We start from the raw sequence: 19,594 nt of genomic DNA, 5'->3' as shown, positions 1-19,594 counted from the left end.
GATCTTTTGTAAACTTGAATGAGTTTGATTTTACAATAAATATATGTCTGATTTATTTTTAGCAATGTTTTAATAATGAATCTATTCAATTTCATAATGTGTGAACTGTTTAGTCTCAGTTGAATCATACAAATTTCAAAAACACATATGCAGTACTGAGTGTAAGTTATAAAAGCATTACTTTATATAAGTTTTGACATCCAATAGTGAAAATTATGAATTCCAAAGAATGCACTCTTGAAAATTATCCATTAACTAGGGAAATCAGATTTGATATTTCTCACATGTATTTGATAATCATTGATGTAAGAAAAATGGGGTAATTTGTTTAAGTGAATTTTAAGTACTAAAATGCATCAAAATGCAGGATTTTGGGTGCCGGACCCCCCCTTACTTGGCTTCAATTATTTTCAGGATTTTTAGGAAAGGGACACTTTCATCTCTGTAATACACTACAATTATATCAAGAACAAATAGCATATATGAACAATATATTTGGAATTTTACACCAGTACAGTCAGTGTTTGAAGTTATCAAAAATGTATGCCTTTTACCTATTAAACTGTCCAAGTAAACTTAATTTCACAGTATAAATCTATTGTACTGAGTTGATTGTATGGTATTTCACATAGTCCTAGTAAAATATTGACATACTATAATAACTCAAAATCTAGGGGCAATGGACAAATTCTGACTAAATTTTTGAAATCAGCTCCATCAAATTACCCTGAATAACTTGGGTTTTCTCCAATACCAAATTTTTTGTTGTCCAGTGTTTTCAGTGTTGGAAAATATTAACAGGTACTTCTGTTTTTATTTGTCTCACAATTAGTTATATTTATTCACTGTACATTCATACAAAAAAGTTCTGAACTATGTTTTTTTTTGTCTTTTAGTTTATATTTTTTCTTTGAATTTTGTAAATTAAAAAACTGTCATGTATGTTTGTTTTCATTCAGAGTCCTTAATGTAATTTCAGTTTACGAGTTTCAATGTTTATTTTAGTTTCTCATTCTGTTTTGGAAATTTTTGTATAACATTTTTCCCTCCTGACATATCTTTATCATTAATTTCAACACAAATCAAACACTATAAATTCTCTTATTTTACACAAAATTGTTATTTTTACAAAAAGTTAGTTGAATGTGAGTGCTCTTCAGTTTTACTTTGCCAGTGAAGTGAATGCCTCTATTACACACCCTCGTGCACATGCCTCATTACTTGTTTATTACAGGTAATGAGCTTTAAGTTTGGAAAAATACATGTATTTAAGTAGTATTTCAAACTTTTAGCATATCTTATAAAAATTGTTAATAGAATAATTCTAATATAGAATGTTTTTCATTAAAAATGCATGCTTTGCAATAGAATGAGTTTTAGCTTTCTTTTCTTTCAGGATAGAGTTGCTCAACTTGACTTAGAAAACACCACCTTAGCTAAAGGTGTGGCTGAAGATGATAAGAAGGTGGAAAAAGAAGAAGATTCCAATCTTGATGTTCAGACCTTGATGGATAAAATATGCAAATATAAGAACATTTTGAAAACAGCAAATGACAGATCAGAAAAACCAGTTGACCTTAATGGTAAGCAGTAATGGAAAATCTTAGTGCTATTTATCACCTACAAATTAGTATCTTAGTGCTATAATATAATTGATAACTATACTTTGTAGGTAAACATTTTATATTAATCTTTTTTCGGAACGGGCTTTTTGGAGAAAATGTGTGACATTAAATTTTGAAAAATTATTTGGAATGTATCTCCACAAACTTCCTCCTAAGTAAAATTATAACTTAAATGTTGGGATTTAAAATTTTCTTTTGATGTAAGATTTTTCAGCATTTGTTTTGGATGAAATAATTAAATGCAATGTGAAACTCCATTTTTATTTTTGGCTTTGTGTTGGAAATTTTAAATTTTCTGCCTGCATAGAGAAAAACTTGTCATGAAATGAGACAAAATCATAAATGCATAGATTTAAAATAACTTTGAAGGTTATTTTTAGCTAAATTAGTTTTAAAATAGTGAACTTTTGAAGTTGGTAATGTTAAGAACTGTAGAAGTCAACTATCTGCATTTCTTTTATCATGACTCTTTTGTATCTAAATTTGTTGAACTCGTAAATATATCATTCATGAAATTTGGGATTATTTTTTTCTAATAGTCTATTTTCTTAGAGCTTCCTCTTTTATGCACACAAGAATTTAAAAGTTCCTATAAGGCTTAAAGTCATCTGGACTTGCCTGTAGGCAGTACAGGAGTTTTGCTGCTGTTTAGTTATCGTATTCTGTTATTTGTAAGCAACAGAAAGGTAATCTATTAACTTAACGAGTTTCACTGTGTGTTTATATGTTTTACTGAAGTAATTATCTTGGAGTGAATTTTGTATACAAGAACTTTAGTTTTGTAACTCGAGTTACAAAGAACGCTTGCATCATATTTTGCTGTCGGTCAAAGTTGACAGAAAGTGATGATACTTTTTTTTAACACGTCAAATATAATATATATACCATAAATAAGTTATGTTTAAACGTTGTTATACATACTATGTATTTATAGTAGTTTAGTATTTTTTCAGTCTTGCATAGCATGATTTCTTTTAACAGAGTGCCATAGCATATGCATACTAGCCCTACTTATGGTATAAGTATCTACACACTGACTATCAGCTCAGCCATTATGCAATGAATGCATAAGAGCATAATAAATAGTTGTGACACATAGTGATTTTGATTGTATTATAAACCATAAGTTGACCAAAAAAAATTATGTTCCAAAAGAAGTCACAGATATTGTGTCGTGTATTTGAAATGTCTATGTTTTAAACTTGGTGATATGTACGTGTTATTAAGATCTGTTAATAAGAAGAAAAACCTGGCCAACTGCTGAACACTGGCAGTTAAGAGAGTTAAAGAAAGATTTTCAAGTTTTCAACATGGCATTGTTATACTAACAGGCTTTACAGATTATCACAGGTTCAAGAGAACAATTAGTTGTATATCCTTAGTTATTTGATTTTAAGGTAATTTGTCTGTTTCCCAAGGATGTTATGTTTATAAGTGAAAACAACTATTTTTATTTGATATTAATACATACTGATGTAGGTGATATGAGTTTTTTTAAATTATCGCTTATGTATATCTAACTATTATTGCACAGAGATGGTTTATACCATAACTATCAAGGTGGATTACATTTGAAAATTTTGTCTCGTGTTGATATCATTTTACTGACTCTTCTCACAACTGATTAATTAACCACTGACAAAGTATTGTTTTACACACAATGTATATAATATATTTCTAAAAGAAGCTTACTGTATTTGAACCATGTTTTCTTAAAATGTTGAATACCGGTAAAAGAAAACTGATTTGATTAGGCTTCAATTTCATAACAAAGGTCATTAATAATTTGCAGTAATAGTTTATGGGGTTTATTATTTAAAATACAGCAGACTTTAATCCAGAAATTTAAAGTTGTACTTATTACATGTCATTTTTAAAGTGTATTCAGATGTGGTTATTCACTCTGCTGTGTCTTTTTTTTTGTTTGTTTGGAATTCTTGTTTTTTTGTGTAAGCATCAGGTTGTATGGATTGTCTTATAGAATTTTACGAGCACCAGTTAGCAGCAGGGATGGATCTTCATGCACGGTGTCAGGAGGACCTCCAACAATTGAAAGAAGAGTTTGAACAATACAAAATAAGGGTACAATCTATAGTGAAGAATAAAAACAAAAATCTTGAGGTATGAGTCATGATAGGATATTAAATTTCAGATTTAGATCCATACATCTTGACATTGCTTTTTTTTTGTTTATATTTGTGATGCTAGTAAAATATATTGTCATACAAAGTGATTATTAAGCAAATGATAATATTGTTCAAGTGTATTTTATGTTCACCTTTGTAAACTAGAACTTTTCATTGGTTGTGCTTTCCTGTATGATACATGTTATTGAGCTGACACAAAAAACTAATTTTCAAATCAATTAACATTAAGTGATCTAATAACATAGAGAAAATATAATTCAGTTTTTCTGATGTTTAATTACTTAAACAACTTGTATACCAGCATTTAATATTGTAAAAATATTACATCATAAAACAAATTCTCCCAAACCACTTTGGTCTGGTGCTAAATATATAATGAAATTCCGAAACAGCAATTTTCTTTCTAACCCTACTTCTCACAACAATTCATTCTAGCATGAGTAAGGAAGCACATTATGCTAATATAATAATAGATAGTCAAACAATGACTTATAAGCATAAGGAAGAGTTTATATAACCCTGTATTGCTTAGTGTAGAATATACTGGAAGAAGACAGACCAGTGTTCTGTTGAAACACTTAGTATATTCCACCATCAATAAACTGTTTCTTATGCTTATAAGTCATTGTTTAGCTAACTATTAATTCATTCTAAACCTAAGGTAAATCACCTCACTTTAACGAGTAGTGAACTTGGAGTAACAACTTAAGCATCATTGTGATATTATTGCTTGGTCTCCTACTGCTTATGCAGTATTCTCTTTCATAACATCGGAAAATGATATTTCAATAACCAACAATTTTCAGAGTTTAAATCAGCAGAACAAACAAAATGTTAAAATGAAAATTCTCCTATCCAGTGTTTCTTTATGTGATTTTTCTACTAGTACATGTAGTAACAAAACATACAAGTTACTTCAAGATGTACAAAAGCAATGAAGCCAATAATTCTAAATTTTAATGGAATAGAGAAAAAGGCAACAGTGAAAGTTAAAAGAATTGAAGTATTTACAGTTCTTTCCAAATGTGTCTGAAAATATACTTTAGGGTCTCAAAAAAATACTTAAATTTTCAGGTCATTTCACTTCTAAAGCGTTGCATATCTGTATTAGGAAATCATGTTAATATTTTCTTCAAACAAAAATTTTTAATGAAATTGTATGATCTGAAAATGTTTTAACTATACTAATTGCTTCTAGGTAATTGATATGGAGTAGAAAATACATGGTTGTATCATTGTACGTTGTTATGACATATGAAATGTTTTGTGTATTTAGAAATGCTGTAATTTTCTGCTGATTGAAGAGGGGGGGGGGGGGAAATTGGCCTATTTAGTACTGGGAACTTAGCTTATTCCATGTGTAATGTTCTGGGTATTAATAAAATTGATTGTAGTTTATTTACACAGAAAATTTATATAAAGTTAGCAATGGTTGTCCAGACCAAGTCAAAATCACTGGTGCTAGGCATATTGGAGAATGCTCTAGGTTATATTAGAAGGCTACAAGAAGATAAGTCTGACAATTTAACTTGTGCATGCATATCTTATGCCAACAGACCTGTTAGATATAATTCTAGGTAATGCATATTATTATGAGAAAGTTATTTATTCTGTGTTTCTTGCAAATAAACTTATCTTAGGTTTTCAGTAAATAATAGTGGCAAATAAACGCTTAATTTTGTGAATAACATTTTTGTTTTATAGGCCAAAATTTTACAATGGTGACTGAATTATGGGGTTGATTTTTAAACATTGCATTTGGGCATTTTTTCCCTTACGTGTTGGCTGTTGTCAGACTGTAAAGTGTATTACATACACACTCAAACTTTTGTTGCAGGACAAATGTGTTATGCTCATGGTTGTTATATACAAATTCATCATCTTGGAGAATTATGTTGATCCTTTTGATGTGATTTAATTAATTAAATGATTTAAATTTGTAGTGAATTAAGTATAATTAAGCATATGACGTTTTGTCCATATTAATATTTGTGAAGTAGGTGTGAAAATGCTTGGTCACAAACTAGTGTTTTAGTTTTGGTGAATGACCCATGTTATTGCATGTGTTGAGTATCAGTTTTTAATATGTAAAAAATGTGTTTCTCATGATGCATTACACTCAGACCTCAGAGAAAACAGGTTGTTTGTAAAACTTTCTCATCTAAGTTTTAGAGTTTAGTGATTCACCTTATTAATTTTTTTCTCAGGACTTGGATAACCAAAAAGATGTGGAATCTTTGAAAGTGCAGTTGGCAAGATTGAGAGAGAGACTTCAAGCTAGTGAAACTAAACTTGAAGCTATGAAAGACAGCTACCAAAAAACAATATCAGAATTAGAAACATCCATCCAGAAAATAAAAGACAGACACAAAGAAGACTTGGCAAACCAGGAAGCTGAAAACAAGATCAGATTAGTGGAATTAGAACAACAGATGGTTCGTCAGAGAGAAAGAACTGCTACCCTGTTAGAAGAAAAGAACAGACAATTGGAGCAGTTGAAGTTTTCCTTTGGATTTTCAACTTCCATGGAAAAAGTATATACAAGATATATAGTAGATCTACATATGTCTTTTATGTGTCAGATTCCCTATCAACAAACTAGGTACTGATATTTGGAATTTGATCCAAGCAACAAATCCTCAGAGTAATGATGCTGTTTTGATGGTACACTTGCTACATAATCTCCTATGGTACATTGTTTGAAAAGTTGGAAATAATTTTTGTTATGTATTAGGGCTAGGTCCTATGGAGTGACTTCATAATCATGTTGTGCTTTTTATAGTTTTCATACTATAACTTTTAATACAGTATGTGTATCTTCACAAACTTTTGCAGATTATCAGTAAGCATTACAAATGTTTTTGAGTAATAACTTGTTTGTGGCATTTTTTTTCTTTTCCAAATGTTGGCTATCCAACATGCAAAGTAATTTTGATTTTATGATTAAAAATACTTTTATGCATCAGAAAATCGTCAAATTATGCATGCAAAATCCTTCTAACCTCCAGATAATTATCAAACTATTTTTTTGAAAAACTACATTTTTTGTTATTTTCATTATTGTATTTCTGTATGGGTTTGGTCAATTTGACCGACCTCATAACCAACATATAAAATTAGTAAATGAATATAAGTTATGCTTTTTTTTTTCTAGAATGACTACAAATTATGACAAGAAACCACAAATGTTGAATTTAAATAGCTTAAATGTCATAAATGATATAGCTGTGTATATTTATTATTTTTATTTCATTTATCTTTCAGCCTTGTTTAACTAACAATACAGAAGTTGCAATGACAGCGTACGTCCATCTCATGTAATATAAAACTGGCCTCTACAAAGTGACCTTTCTTTGATTTGTTCTGGTGAACCAGTATTTTGTAAAATACAGTCACATTTTGATTATGATACATTATTTATGCATATATATTATTACTATTTACAAATAAGTTCTTAACTTTCCAATACATTACTTCCCTTTTCTCAGAAGATTAGCTATTCTTATCCAGTGATGCCCTCTGTATGCAAACTTTTTTCTTCACATGTGCTACAAGCATTCTGCTCCCCACAATTGGAATCAAATGATTCCAATTTGTCTCTCATGCAAATCATCATGTGTCACTTCTCCACCAATAGCAGCGTGGCATACGCATGTGAGTCCCTCTATATGCCTCTACTGAACTATCAGTTCTTGTTTAGCAGTGCTTGTGATTGGATGGGACCCTTTGTTTGTTTCAAATTTCACATTCAACTTTAGTAAATTACTTCCAAGTTTATTAAGACTGTTTCTTCACTATATCTTAATCCCAGTTTATTACAGTTGCATTATTATTAATAATTTCGATTTTGGTTGACTCTTCTTGATTATGAAATCGGAAGTTCATGTTACCACTTCGGGGGTCACACCTGCAACTAGTGCTATGTCGCAGGCCACAGCATTTAGTCCCAAGGAGATTGAACATTACAAGGGTCAACCTCTAACTTGAGACCTCGCCCCACTTCATCATGAACATGCTGAGCCTGTTTAGGCTGACGAGGACTTGGATTGCCTTTTTCCACCTCTTGATTTTGCTGTGCCTTCCCATGTCCCTCCTGAGGAGTCAGGCCTACTATGGTCTTTTGGATTTCATTTCTCAGGTAGGTGGTGTTTTATCCCTTACCCCTATTTCCTATGAACCACGTTCTTCCTTACTACAAGACCAGTCTTCACATCCCTATTTGGTTCCCCCTCCCCAGATATTCAGGTACATGCTGACCAATTTGCCTCACAATTAAGTGACAGGATTACCATGCCTATCCCCCATGGGCTTCAGATAAGTTTGCTCTTGCGTATCATCATGCAGACTGTTCTTTTCTAGACCAACAATTGTTAGGTTCTATTTTACCTGTTTGGGAGGCAGTCCCCAAATATTGTTGTAGATCTGACACACTCCCAATTTTCCCACCTTCGTCTTACCCTCACAACTCTTTTATGGTATCTCTCTACCATCCATTTTCTTTCTGAGGCTCTCCACTGAAATCCTGAGGGGTTTTCTGTGGACATCCTCTCCCTTCTTTCCTCCACGTTGACTTGTTTATTGTCTTCAGCTCTGGCTTTGCATACATGGCTTCTCTGTTGTTGAGACTTTCTAGGTCATGATGTGACCTTAACTCGCATCTGTTTACTAGCATGTTATCTTTGGGATTTACGTATAGCCCCATTTTTGTGGGACTATGTATTTTACACAATTCACGAATCCTTGGAGTCACGAGTTGAATCAGTACAACAACAACAATCTACCATATCCAATCTTGTAGCTCATTTGTCTCAGTCAAAGCTCAATATGGCACCTGTTACAGTTTCCTGCCCTTCTGGTTCCCAACCCTTACCTGTCCCTTCTCGTTGTTTTCTTCGGTGATGCATGTCACATTGCCAACAGTATCAATAACTGCCTAGTGAGTTCTGGTCCAGTGAGAGCTTGACTTTCCTATTTTCTTCATCAATGGTGTCCTTTCATCAAGGATCATTGGGTTCTTCCAGTTTTATCAGAAGGATTTGTGATCCTGTTTCTTTCCCCACCTCCCACGTCTCCTATTCCACATTTTCTTCCCTCTGCTTTGGGATTCAATGACTGGTCAGCATTTATTGGAGGTAGTTCAGGACCTACTATTTCAACAGGCCATCAAAACCTATTCTATATACTTCACCAGATTTTTATTTCAGCCTCTTTGTTGTTTCCAAGAAAACTGAGGACTGGATGCCTGTCATCAATTTGTCCTGCCTCAGTTGATTTGTTCAACTGCCCTGTTTTACCATGGAGTCATTTCTCACTCTACAGTGGGTGTTTTCTCTCGGCTTATGGATGACCAAGATGAATGTCGCCAATGCTTTTATATACAAATTCCTGTCTCAACACGGTCTTGTCCATATTTTAAGTTTGTCCATCACAGGGTGGTTTACAAAATTTGTCCCCCACCCTTTGGGCTTGCTTCCATCCCTTATGTTTTCTTTCTAGTGGTCAGAGCCTTAATGCTCTGGAGCTGCAATTCCACCATTATATGGATGACTGGCTCATTCCGAACTGGAATCGGCCAGCCATACTTGTCAGCTCCTTTATGTGGCTGCTTGGGTAGGCTGGTTAATCAAGTTGGTGAAGTCCTTCCTCTATCATATCCAATATCTTGTCCATTTAGGTGTCCTTTTTGACACTCATCTCAGTCGGGATCAACCTTCTACTCTATGACTTCATTTCGTAGAATTGTTAGTTCACCATGCCCTTTCAGCTCATTCACTTTCTGTTCACAAGGTTTTATTGCTTTTAAAGATGTGGTCTTCAGTGATGTCACTGATGTTGTGCACATATGTGATCCTTTTAGTGGGCTCTTCGTGATCAATAGGACCTTGCTTTGGATCCCTTGGCATCTCCCGTTACCCTTTTGCATACCCTGTTGGATGACTTGCTTTGGTGGTTAGACAAGGCCCATACGTCGACAAGCTTCTCACTTCCTCATCTGGATTTACATCTTTTCACAGATGCATCCCTTCAGTGCTGGAGTGCATGGGTCAGTCACCAAGAGGCTTCAGGTCCTTGGTCTGTCAATGAGTAGTCTTTGCATATCGATGTCCTCAAGCTTCTTATGGTCTGTTGGGCTTTGAATCACTTACTTTCTCTCTCCAGACATTGTCTAGTGATGATTCATTCCAACAATTCTATGGTGGTAGCACATATCAATCACCAAGGGAACACCCGGTCAAGATCTCTGTTTTTGTACATTGGATTTTCTTTACTGGGCCCACACACACCACACTCATTTCATTGCATGTCACATTCCAGGTGCTTTCAATCTCATAGAGGTTCATCTTTCCCAACCCAACAAAATGTATATGATGGAATGGTCTTTAGATTCCTTCTTATTCCAGTGGCCTTACAATCTGTGGGTTTTTTCCACACATAGATGCATTTGCCACAGTCCTCAATCACAAATTACCCCTCTTTTGCTCCCTTGTACCTCATTCTCAGGCTCTCAACCAGGATTGATCCCACGAATTCCTTTATGTTTTTCCTCCTATCCGATTAGTTCATCATATGGTCTCTCTCATCCATACCACTCCATGTTGAGTCCTTCTGATCACTCTCTATTGGCTAGCTGAATTGTGGTTTCCACGGTTACACCAACTGCACCTTTCCTTCCCTTATCTCACTCTCTTCTTCATCAATCTCAGTCACCGGTTCTACATCCTGCCATTCATGTCCTCTGTCTTCATACCCGGCTTTTAACCGGTCCTTGGCGAGGAGTTCAGGTTTCTCCCATCAAGTAGTTTTCTTTTTGGCTTGTGTCATACATCCTTTTTCAATGGAGGTATATCAATGCAAATGGAAGGTGTTACACAGTTGATCTGCTACTGATGGATTCCTTACTTACCAACCTATTATTGCTTGTGTGGCTGAGTTTCTCACATGTCTTACCGACTGGAAGTCTTTGATTTTGGGTTATCAGGCTGCCTTATCCCATACCTTTCGTTTTACCCTATACCATCAAGTTTTTGCTTTCCCTGTCTTTACCATGTTAATGCCTTCCTTCCGGATTCGTTGTCCCTCCAGACAGCCTAGTCTTTCGGACTGGAATATTAATGTGGTCCTCCATTCCCTCACTTTACCTCCATTTGAACCTATTTCCTCATGCTTCATGTTTCACCTTTCCCTTAAAACATATTTCCTTCTCCTCTTAACCTGTGAACTTTGAAGGTCTGATTTGTTCACCATTGATGTTTCATGTATGCTTTACCACCACACCTGTCTTTTCTTTTATCCGGATCGTGCCTTCCTACCAAAGACCTTGGCAGCTATGGAGGGTAACTTCTTTGTTTCGCCCATTTCATATTTATTTCTCATCTCTACCCTCGTCCTGATCCGGATAGACATCTATGTATTGTCTATACCCTTCTTTGCTTATTCCTCCTTGTCTTCTTCCCACCAGAAGTTGTTCAGGGTGTCTTCTCATCAGATGCAACACCTCACCTTTTCCCTCACATCTCGTCTTTGCCAGTCATTGGAGGAAATCCTACAATCGGGCACATGGACTACACTTAATACGTTTTTCTCCCAATATTTACACCATATAGCAGTTTCTTCTTCATCAGGTTTTCCACCTGAGGCCATGCTTCAATGTGACTTTGACTGGGTAAGTCCATATTCATAAATTCTTTTCATTTCAGTAGCCCTTGCTTCATTTATTTTTTTATAGGAATCCTGCTCTGTGACGAGTGATGCCTGACCAGGTATTCTTCAATCAGAAATCTGCACTGTACAGCTATGTTGACTTATGCTTTAACTTCCATGGTTTTGCAATGCTCATTGTTGAGATGGAGTGTTCCACATGATTGCTTGTAGGTGAATAACCTCACGATGTAATTGCTTCATAAACTTGCCCATTCCGGACTGTACAACCCATGGACTGCATCGGCAAAGCCCATCCCTGCCATGCTTTGTATTGAATAAATTGGTATGGTCTACTTTTCAAAGTAGGGTTTTTGTGGTCACCCATTGCGCTGTCTCAGGTGATGACATTCCTCCAGACTCTCCAGCATTTTCTCACCCCCTTTCTTGTAGTGGAGTATGGGAGACCTTACCAGTTTTCTTACCATGGAGGCACCCTTCTGAATGGGTACCACACAAAGATTGCTATAACTATTCAGTCCAGAGTAGGGCAGTGGTGTTCTGCAGGTGTAGATGATGTGATATCCTCTACTGTGCATTATACAATCACTAAGGAGTGAGACATCAAATTGCAGTTCACCCCTTTGATTGGGAGCCCTCATCCTACTTGGATGACGGTACCCCATGGCTGGGTTTTGGATTTAGAGTAGAACCAATCAACATCAGTCTTCACACATTTTTATGGTTGTCTAAATTCCTACCTCAATTATACTCCTTTTGTGTTGTGAGTCACAGTGGAGGTAAGGGGAATTGTTCCAGTTCTGTCCCTTTTTCTATCCCTCGTGTATCTTATTCTGAGAATGTTGTTGCTTTTTGGATGGTTCTGGTCGGTCTCACTGTTGGGAGAGTTGATTTATATTTAATAGACATCCTTTCAATACTGGATGTCAGGTCCTCGGATCAAGCGCTGGAGTGGTTCAAGATTACCTCCAGTCTCTTGAACTTGAGGTCAAGTTGGTATGATCCTCATCCTACCCCTGTGTGGATGCCAGTTCCAAGCAGCATGGATTTTGGATGTATTTGACTTATTGAGTACAGCCCGCCATGCTTATCCACTCTACACCTTGGACACATCCATTTTTTACCTATTTTCATCCCTTGTTGGATTAATTTCCATATATGTTTCAGGGTTAGGATCACTATCCTGCCACATTTCTCTTCCACTTGGATGTGCTCCTCTCTTTTTTTCCACCCTTATCTCCCACACACTTCACGAATGAGGGAGGAGTATACGTGGTCAGAAGTGGTGCAGTTCCCCTCATCAGATCTTCAAATTTGACACACTCACTTCTAGGGGTATCCTTTGGATGCTTTCAGGGATACTTCTGTCATTCCCTTGCACTGTTCCCCCACCTATTCAATGTGGGATTCTAGCTAATCTTGTGAGAAGAGGGAAGTACCATATCGGAAGTTATAATTTTTCTATACTGAAAATGTATTTCCAATTGGTACTTCCCTCTCCTCACACTTTTCACCCTTTCTCCCCACTTTCCTCCAGTGCTTATGTCTTCTGCCAAACTTTGAAGTGATAATTTTGAGGAGGTATACAGAAAAAGTCACGTGTAATGTATGTCACAATTCTATTGGTGGAGAAGTGACGCTTGATGAGAGACATGTAGGAATCACTTGATTCCAATAGGGGGGAACAGAAGGCTTGTGGCATGCATAAAGAAAAGTTTGCATACAGAAGGCAGCACTGGACAAGAAAAGCTATTCTTGTGAGCGGAGGGAAGTACCTATCAGAAGTACATTTTCAGTATAGGAAAATTATAACTTCAGTTACTTTTCTTAAAGCATAGAACAGTAAATAAAGAAATAGAGAAAACAATTTTTGGGTTTCTACTTACAAACTTTGCACACTTTCCTTAATTTGCTAAGCCTTGTCAAATTTGACATGTGGAGAATGAAAAAGAACATATTTTTTTTAGGTTTTATATATGCATTTTGAAATAACTAAGTATTATAAATTTCTCTGTCAATATTTCAGAATTCCACTGTAATCTATCAGGCTTACTAACTAAACTGTGTATGAGTAAAAAAAAATAGTTTTTTGGACAAGATTTGCACTTACTACTTTCGTCTATGATTCAAAAAGAAAAAATATTCTTGGAAACTCCCCCCTCCAATAGGCTGAGAATACCACCAGGGGGACATTCTGAGCTTGGTTACTCACACATCATAGACAGAAGTAGGAGTACATAAGCAAGTATTTCCAAAAATGGAAAGAGGTGGGTGGGCCACTGTGTTTGATTCACTAAATGTAGTGATACCTCATTAAATAGAAAAGATAGGAGGTTCTCATTTTATATTCTAGCTTGTCAATATCATTAATTTGAGTTTCTTATTTGTAAAAAACTGTTGACCTTGTATTTGGACATCATAAACATATCATATGAACCAAAGCTGTACCCAGTATACCACATGACACACAAAAATTGACATTTAGGAATCTTGTTATAATATGTACTTTTAAATTAAGAAATTAACTAATCTATAATACTGAAATTTGAATTATAATCTACAATGTGATACCAAACTTATTGGTGTACATTCATTAAATAGTAGATCAATAAAGTTTTGAACACAATTCTACAAACAGGATGACATGCCCTTTGTCTCCTGACCATAGGAAGACCCATAGCATTAGGGTTAATCATGTATTTGTTTGAACTATATATCACATTTACAATTTATATTTTCATCAGCTTTTTTTTTTTCAACTTGAGATTGTAAAGGTACTATCGAAACATGGTTTAGTATCAGAAACGGTTTTGAATCAATTTTATTAGTATTGGAATTAGAAGTAACACTTTTGTAACTGTCATATTCATATTCATGGTTGTTATATGTGAGGTTACGTTTGTTATCATTTTGATGTGTTCTCACTAATTAAATGATTTAAATTTGTAGTGAATTAAGGAAAATTTAGCATTTGTTGTTCTTAGCAGAAAACCTGATATTTAAGAATTAAAAGTGTAAAATTTTAAAAATATTTTCAAATGTGATTACAAATTAATGAAATACATACATTTTTTTACTAAACGTATGTTGTTTTTAAAATGGCTTAGATAATTTCAGATGAAAGTTAAGTATAAAAATGTATGAAGATCAATTTTTTATATGTTAAAGTGTTATGAATAGCAAAATCACTTGTAAGACTTACATATTTTTGTTGTTTTTCTACAGAGATCTGACACTGTCCAGTCAGCACCTCACCAATACAACAAAGGATATGTCTATAGTCAAGAAATAAATAATGAAAATAGCTTCACTGAGCTTTTGGCACATTCTTTTCGTCCTAGCAGTAGGGATAACCAGATTCTTTACTATGTTCAGGAATTGTCTAGAAAAGATGTAGAACTTTCAGGATTAAGACATTCTCGTCATCAAGCAGAAACAGCCCTTAGGGAACTACAGCACAGTGCGCTAGAGAAGGAAGAGAAGTACATTGAAGAAATTGAATCTCTGAAGGCGAGAATACATCGCTTGGAATCTAGCCAATCACAAGGTGGTACAAGCATGGAGTATCTAAAAAATGTAGTCTTGCAGTATATGCTTTGTGGAGATCCATGTGATAGATATCACATGCTAAATGCAATAGCAACACTTCTTCAGTATACTAAACGAGAAATTGAACAAGTACGGCAGTTCAATAAGTCCTGGTGATGGGGAGGTGGGGTTTCTAACATACAGTCAGTTTAAATTTCTGACATTCCAGATTTAATAGTTTTCTAGGATGTTAAAATTACAGCTGAGAATATCATTTTGTCTGTGCACCATGAGATTCACACCCAGAAATGTTGAACACAGTAGCTAATTAGTATAGCTGGCATTCCTAGAAACAGTTTGCCTATTTGCAATATACACTGTAGCTATAAAATAATGTTGTTCATTAACATCAGTTTGGCTCGTTTGATCTATACTGATAGAAAATTCTTCTGATATTTTTAACTTGACACTCTTTGTTAGGTTTACAAAACTGGATAGCAACAACAACATGTCAAAAATTATGTATACCACTTAGTGGTCAAATAAAATTACATAAGATTAAATGAGAAAAAATAATATCACATATGAAGTGCCCAGATCATTTAAAAAAATAAAATAAATATTGTAATCCTTATTCACGATATAGGTTAAGTTTTATTGGTATATTAGAACAAGATTTCAAATAAAAATATAATTGTATTTTATAATGTACTTATTTGTATTTTAGATGAGTGTGTCTAAAACTTATTTTGGGATTATTAAGTTCTAAGCTGAAGAATGAAATGTCAAGTCTTGCAAAGCATGAAGATGTTTTTATCATTGAAAGTATGATGAAGCATCACAGTAAGACTAAAAGTTTCTTTTTTTTTAATATTTTTTCTTGGAACTAAGTCTATGTTTTGAAATCTTATAAGTATGTTATTTCTTGAAAACCCATTTATGGCCAGTTAAGGGTGAAAGATTAGACATTATTTGAAATTTCATTGTGATATTTAATGATACTTTGTTGAAAAAAAAATGATTAAGACAACTGTTTTTTGACATTTTCTTTTGACTCTGAAAATTAGATATCCCAAGTGAAATACCAATGAAAAGTAAAAACATAACTTTAATGTATACAAATTCCAAACATTTTCTGTATACTGATTTTAAAATACTAAGTAGTTTGTTATTTCTAACTTTCTAAACAACATTATTTGACCATTTTTAGGAGTAGCCAAACAAAAGAAATTGTCTAAAGTTTGGGCCTAGCCCCAGAAAAGTGTTAAAAGTTACATGCATATGTCCAATTAATGAGGACTTAATATTGCAACTAATTTGCTTAAAAGAGTGCTAACATTTTTGTGTATATTCATAAATTATAAAGATTTGTTGCATCTTTTTATTATCTATTTGTTAATGGATTAATTATTGTAATCAAGCTAAGAACTTTATAATATGCTACAAAATATTGGTGAAGCAGAGAAACTTTCTTCTTTTAAGCTCTGGTTCAAAATGCAAAATTTTAACAGATGGCTCCTGAAGTTTTGAAAAATGTAGTAAAATGTGGGTATATCATTGTGAAGTAGACGTCAGATGCTGTCTTAGAAACTAAAAGCATTTATATTGATCTGAGTGGAAAATATAATGTTTTAACATTCAGTAATAAATTTTTGGGACAATGAATACTAGTCTTTGTTTTCTGGTTTTAGGTGATTTTTTGAAACTTGCATATAATTTTGCCATAAAATGTTTTTGTGACTTTGAATAGCACTTCTTCAGTCTGCACTATTAAAAAAAAAAGAGTAGTTTAATATTTTGGCTAAGCTTTTTTAGATTATTCTACATTTATCTTTTGTGGTTATTCATAAATATTATATTTACTTTTTTACAAAAATCAATATCAATATTACCTATAGCCTTGGCATAATGCATTGCAATTCTTGAATTACAGTAATGAATGGTATAAAAATTATGAAAGCATTTGTAATTTTCTAAGTGTTTGATTTATACTATTTGTTGATTAATAGTACTTTTAAGCAAATTTATAACATAGGAATCACATAATAATGGAATCAGAAGTTTCAAGCTGATAAAAACTGTTCTTTTACTGATTGTTCAAGAGTTGCAAACACTACTAAACTTTTAAAAATTGTGCATGTCAAAATGCAACATTGCTGTTTCTATATATAATGTGCCACTTTATTAAAAATTTTAAGACTATTTTTCATTGTATAGAAAGTTTAGAATTAAAATACACTATTTTGTTACAAACAGAAATACTTTTTAAAAGTTATCTAGGATATTGTAAGTACAGAAAAAAAACTTCCAAAAGATTTATATGACCTTTAAAATAAATGTTGATAATTGTTCTCTATATATGTGTGTGTAAAATATTTTATAAAATGTGATGGTAATCAAAGACCAAAGTTACCCACTCCTACTTTTCAAATATTCAGTTACTGTTAATGGCAAGAAAAAATAGTAAATTATGTGTTTAATGCTGTGTATATGACAATAAATTTATGATTAATAGTTGGTGTGAATTTTAATAGCAGTGCTTTAAAGAATATTTGTTGAATTTCTACTTGAATTATTTGGATGTTAATTGGAACCTTTCTGTATGAATTCATATTTTGTTGTACTTTTGGGAGATCTGCAAGATGTTTTATTATATTCATACATTAGAGAAGCCTTTGAAAGCTACTATTTATTTCTGGTGATAGAAGTATATAAACAGCATAGTACATACTTCTGGTATCTGATTATTCTTTGTGGAATACTTTTTTAGGAGCTAACTAGTTTATTAGCTTTGGATACAACAATTTCAACTGAGCTTTTCTTAAAATAACAAGGAACAACTCTTAAAAAAAATAGAATATCAACCAGTGGAGATGCTTTGAGGTAATATTCAATTGCAAAACATAATTCATACATTTGAACATGCAGTTAGCAAAATGGAAAAAGAGACTTCAAGCTATTTGAAACTAAGCTTGAAACTACAAATAAGAGCTACCAAAAAACACTATCAGAATTAGAAACAGCCATCTGAAAGATAAAAGACAAATGCAAGGAAGACTTTTCTAACTAGGAAGCTAAAAACAAGATCAGATTAGTGGAATTGGAACAACAGATGGTTTGTCAGAGAGAAAGAACTGCTATCCTCTTAAAAGAAAAGAACAGAGTATTGGAACAAGTGAAGGCATTTTGAAATTCAATAGGTAAAAACAAAAGTTGAGTTTTATTGTTTAAGTAACTAAATCTATTTACCTGCAACTAAAGGATCTTATTTCATTTTTAATGGTCTTGAAATAAGAAATCCTCTTGTTACATCCCTGCCACATAAAGAAACACGGTTGCAAAACTGTTCACTATATTTTTTAGCTTTTACACTACTCCGGATACACAGATGATTATTTTCTTGTCTTTTAATTTCCTGAACAGGCACTGTATTTTCTTAATTACTTGAATAATAAATGTTACCACAGAAATACCGTCGCTGATTAACGTTCTATTTTTTTAAGGTTTGTTCATAATTATTTGAAGAAAACTTTAGTTTCCATTCCTGTATCCAGGGTTATTAACTAGCTAGCTCTCGTAAAGTGTTACAAGAAAAATTATCATATGCATGTAAAAAATACTGAAAGAATTCATGAAATCACAAGCAATATATATTTTACTCAACAACTGGCCTGGTGAAGGAACACAGAATTGAACCAAAATTATCCAACAAAATAATTGTATTGGTAAGCTGTTGGTACAGGTCTTAGTAATGTCATTTTACTTTGTATGTTTGTAATAGTACTATAAGTAGAGTGATTGACTGGATTGAGCTGTGTTGTACAGTATTTTCTGTAGTTTCATTTGAAGTGATAAAATACATTAATAATATTACTGCAAGTCAGTGTATAACTATTTCATCATATATCTCATAATCAAAGTGATAAGAGTAATATTTTTGCATCCATTGAAATGATAAAACTTAATTTTATTCAGAATTGAAAGTATGTGGTCATGATTTATAGGAAATGTTCAGTTTAATGTGTTTGTGTTACAAAATTTGGGAAATAAAATATGGTGAGTTAGAACTCTTCTTTTAAAGGTTAACTTTTAAATTATTTGAGTTAAGTGACATGTAGTTTTGGCTTATCACCTGTTAACCAGGGTAAAAACTAGAAACTGTGCTGTTTAGCATAATCACTACCTTATTAATATCATGAAGAAACCATTATTTTATGTTAAAGAGGCAAACACTTGTGAACAAATAAAAATGTATCTCAGCCATGCAATCCCAGCTTGGCCAATTTTAAAACCAGAAAAATCATGAAAACCACAGGAAAATCAAAAACTGTCTACATCACTGCTTGAGACCTACAAGATGTTATCTTTGTACAAAATCCCAAATTGTGCTTTCCACAGTGAAAAAAATAAGCAAAAGACAAAAATTCCAAAATTATCCATATCTCTGTATGGGACCTGGAAAAGGATATCTTTGTACAAAATCTCATGTGAATTGCCCAAAATACAGCAGAGTAAATGTCAAAAAACCCTAAAATTGTGCTGCCCCCCCCTCCCATAATTACTGAAAAGGGTAAGATCAACATTTTTGTTTGTCAATATGTGTTGCCTGCAGAAAAGTATTTTTGTACCTATTCC

At 33.4% G+C, this 19,594-nt stretch overlaps 1 protein-coding gene across 1 annotated transcript in view; it reads left to right on the top strand.

Moving 5' to 3' along the window:
- LOC106472098 (GRIP and coiled-coil domain-containing protein 1-like) overlaps window positions 1-18,829 on the top strand; it is a gene marked incomplete at its 5' end in the record, with an annotated part of 71,842 nt that extends 53,013 nt beyond the window's left edge. Inside the window, 4 exons of the mRNA XM_013932730.2 lie at window positions 1,397-1,583; window positions 3,607-3,746; window positions 5,980-6,306; window positions 14,657-18,829. Coding sequence (XP_013788184.1) covers window positions 1,397-1,583; window positions 3,607-3,746; window positions 5,980-6,306; window positions 14,657-15,136 — 1,134 coding nt within the window. The remainder of the gene's footprint in view (window positions 1-1,396; window positions 1,584-3,606; window positions 3,747-5,979; window positions 6,307-14,656) is intronic.
- Window positions 18,830-19,594: the final 765 nt, after the last annotated feature.

This window comes from Limulus polyphemus, unplaced genomic scaffold, assembly GCF_000517525.1.
Source record: "Limulus polyphemus unplaced genomic scaffold, Limulus_polyphemus-2.1.2 Scaffold117, whole genome shotgun sequence".
NCBI lineage: Eukaryota > Metazoa > Arthropoda > Merostomata > Xiphosura > Limulidae > Limulus > Limulus polyphemus.
The sequence above is the reverse complement of the archived record's forward strand: the minus strand, read 5'-3'. Positions and strand labels throughout refer to the sequence as shown.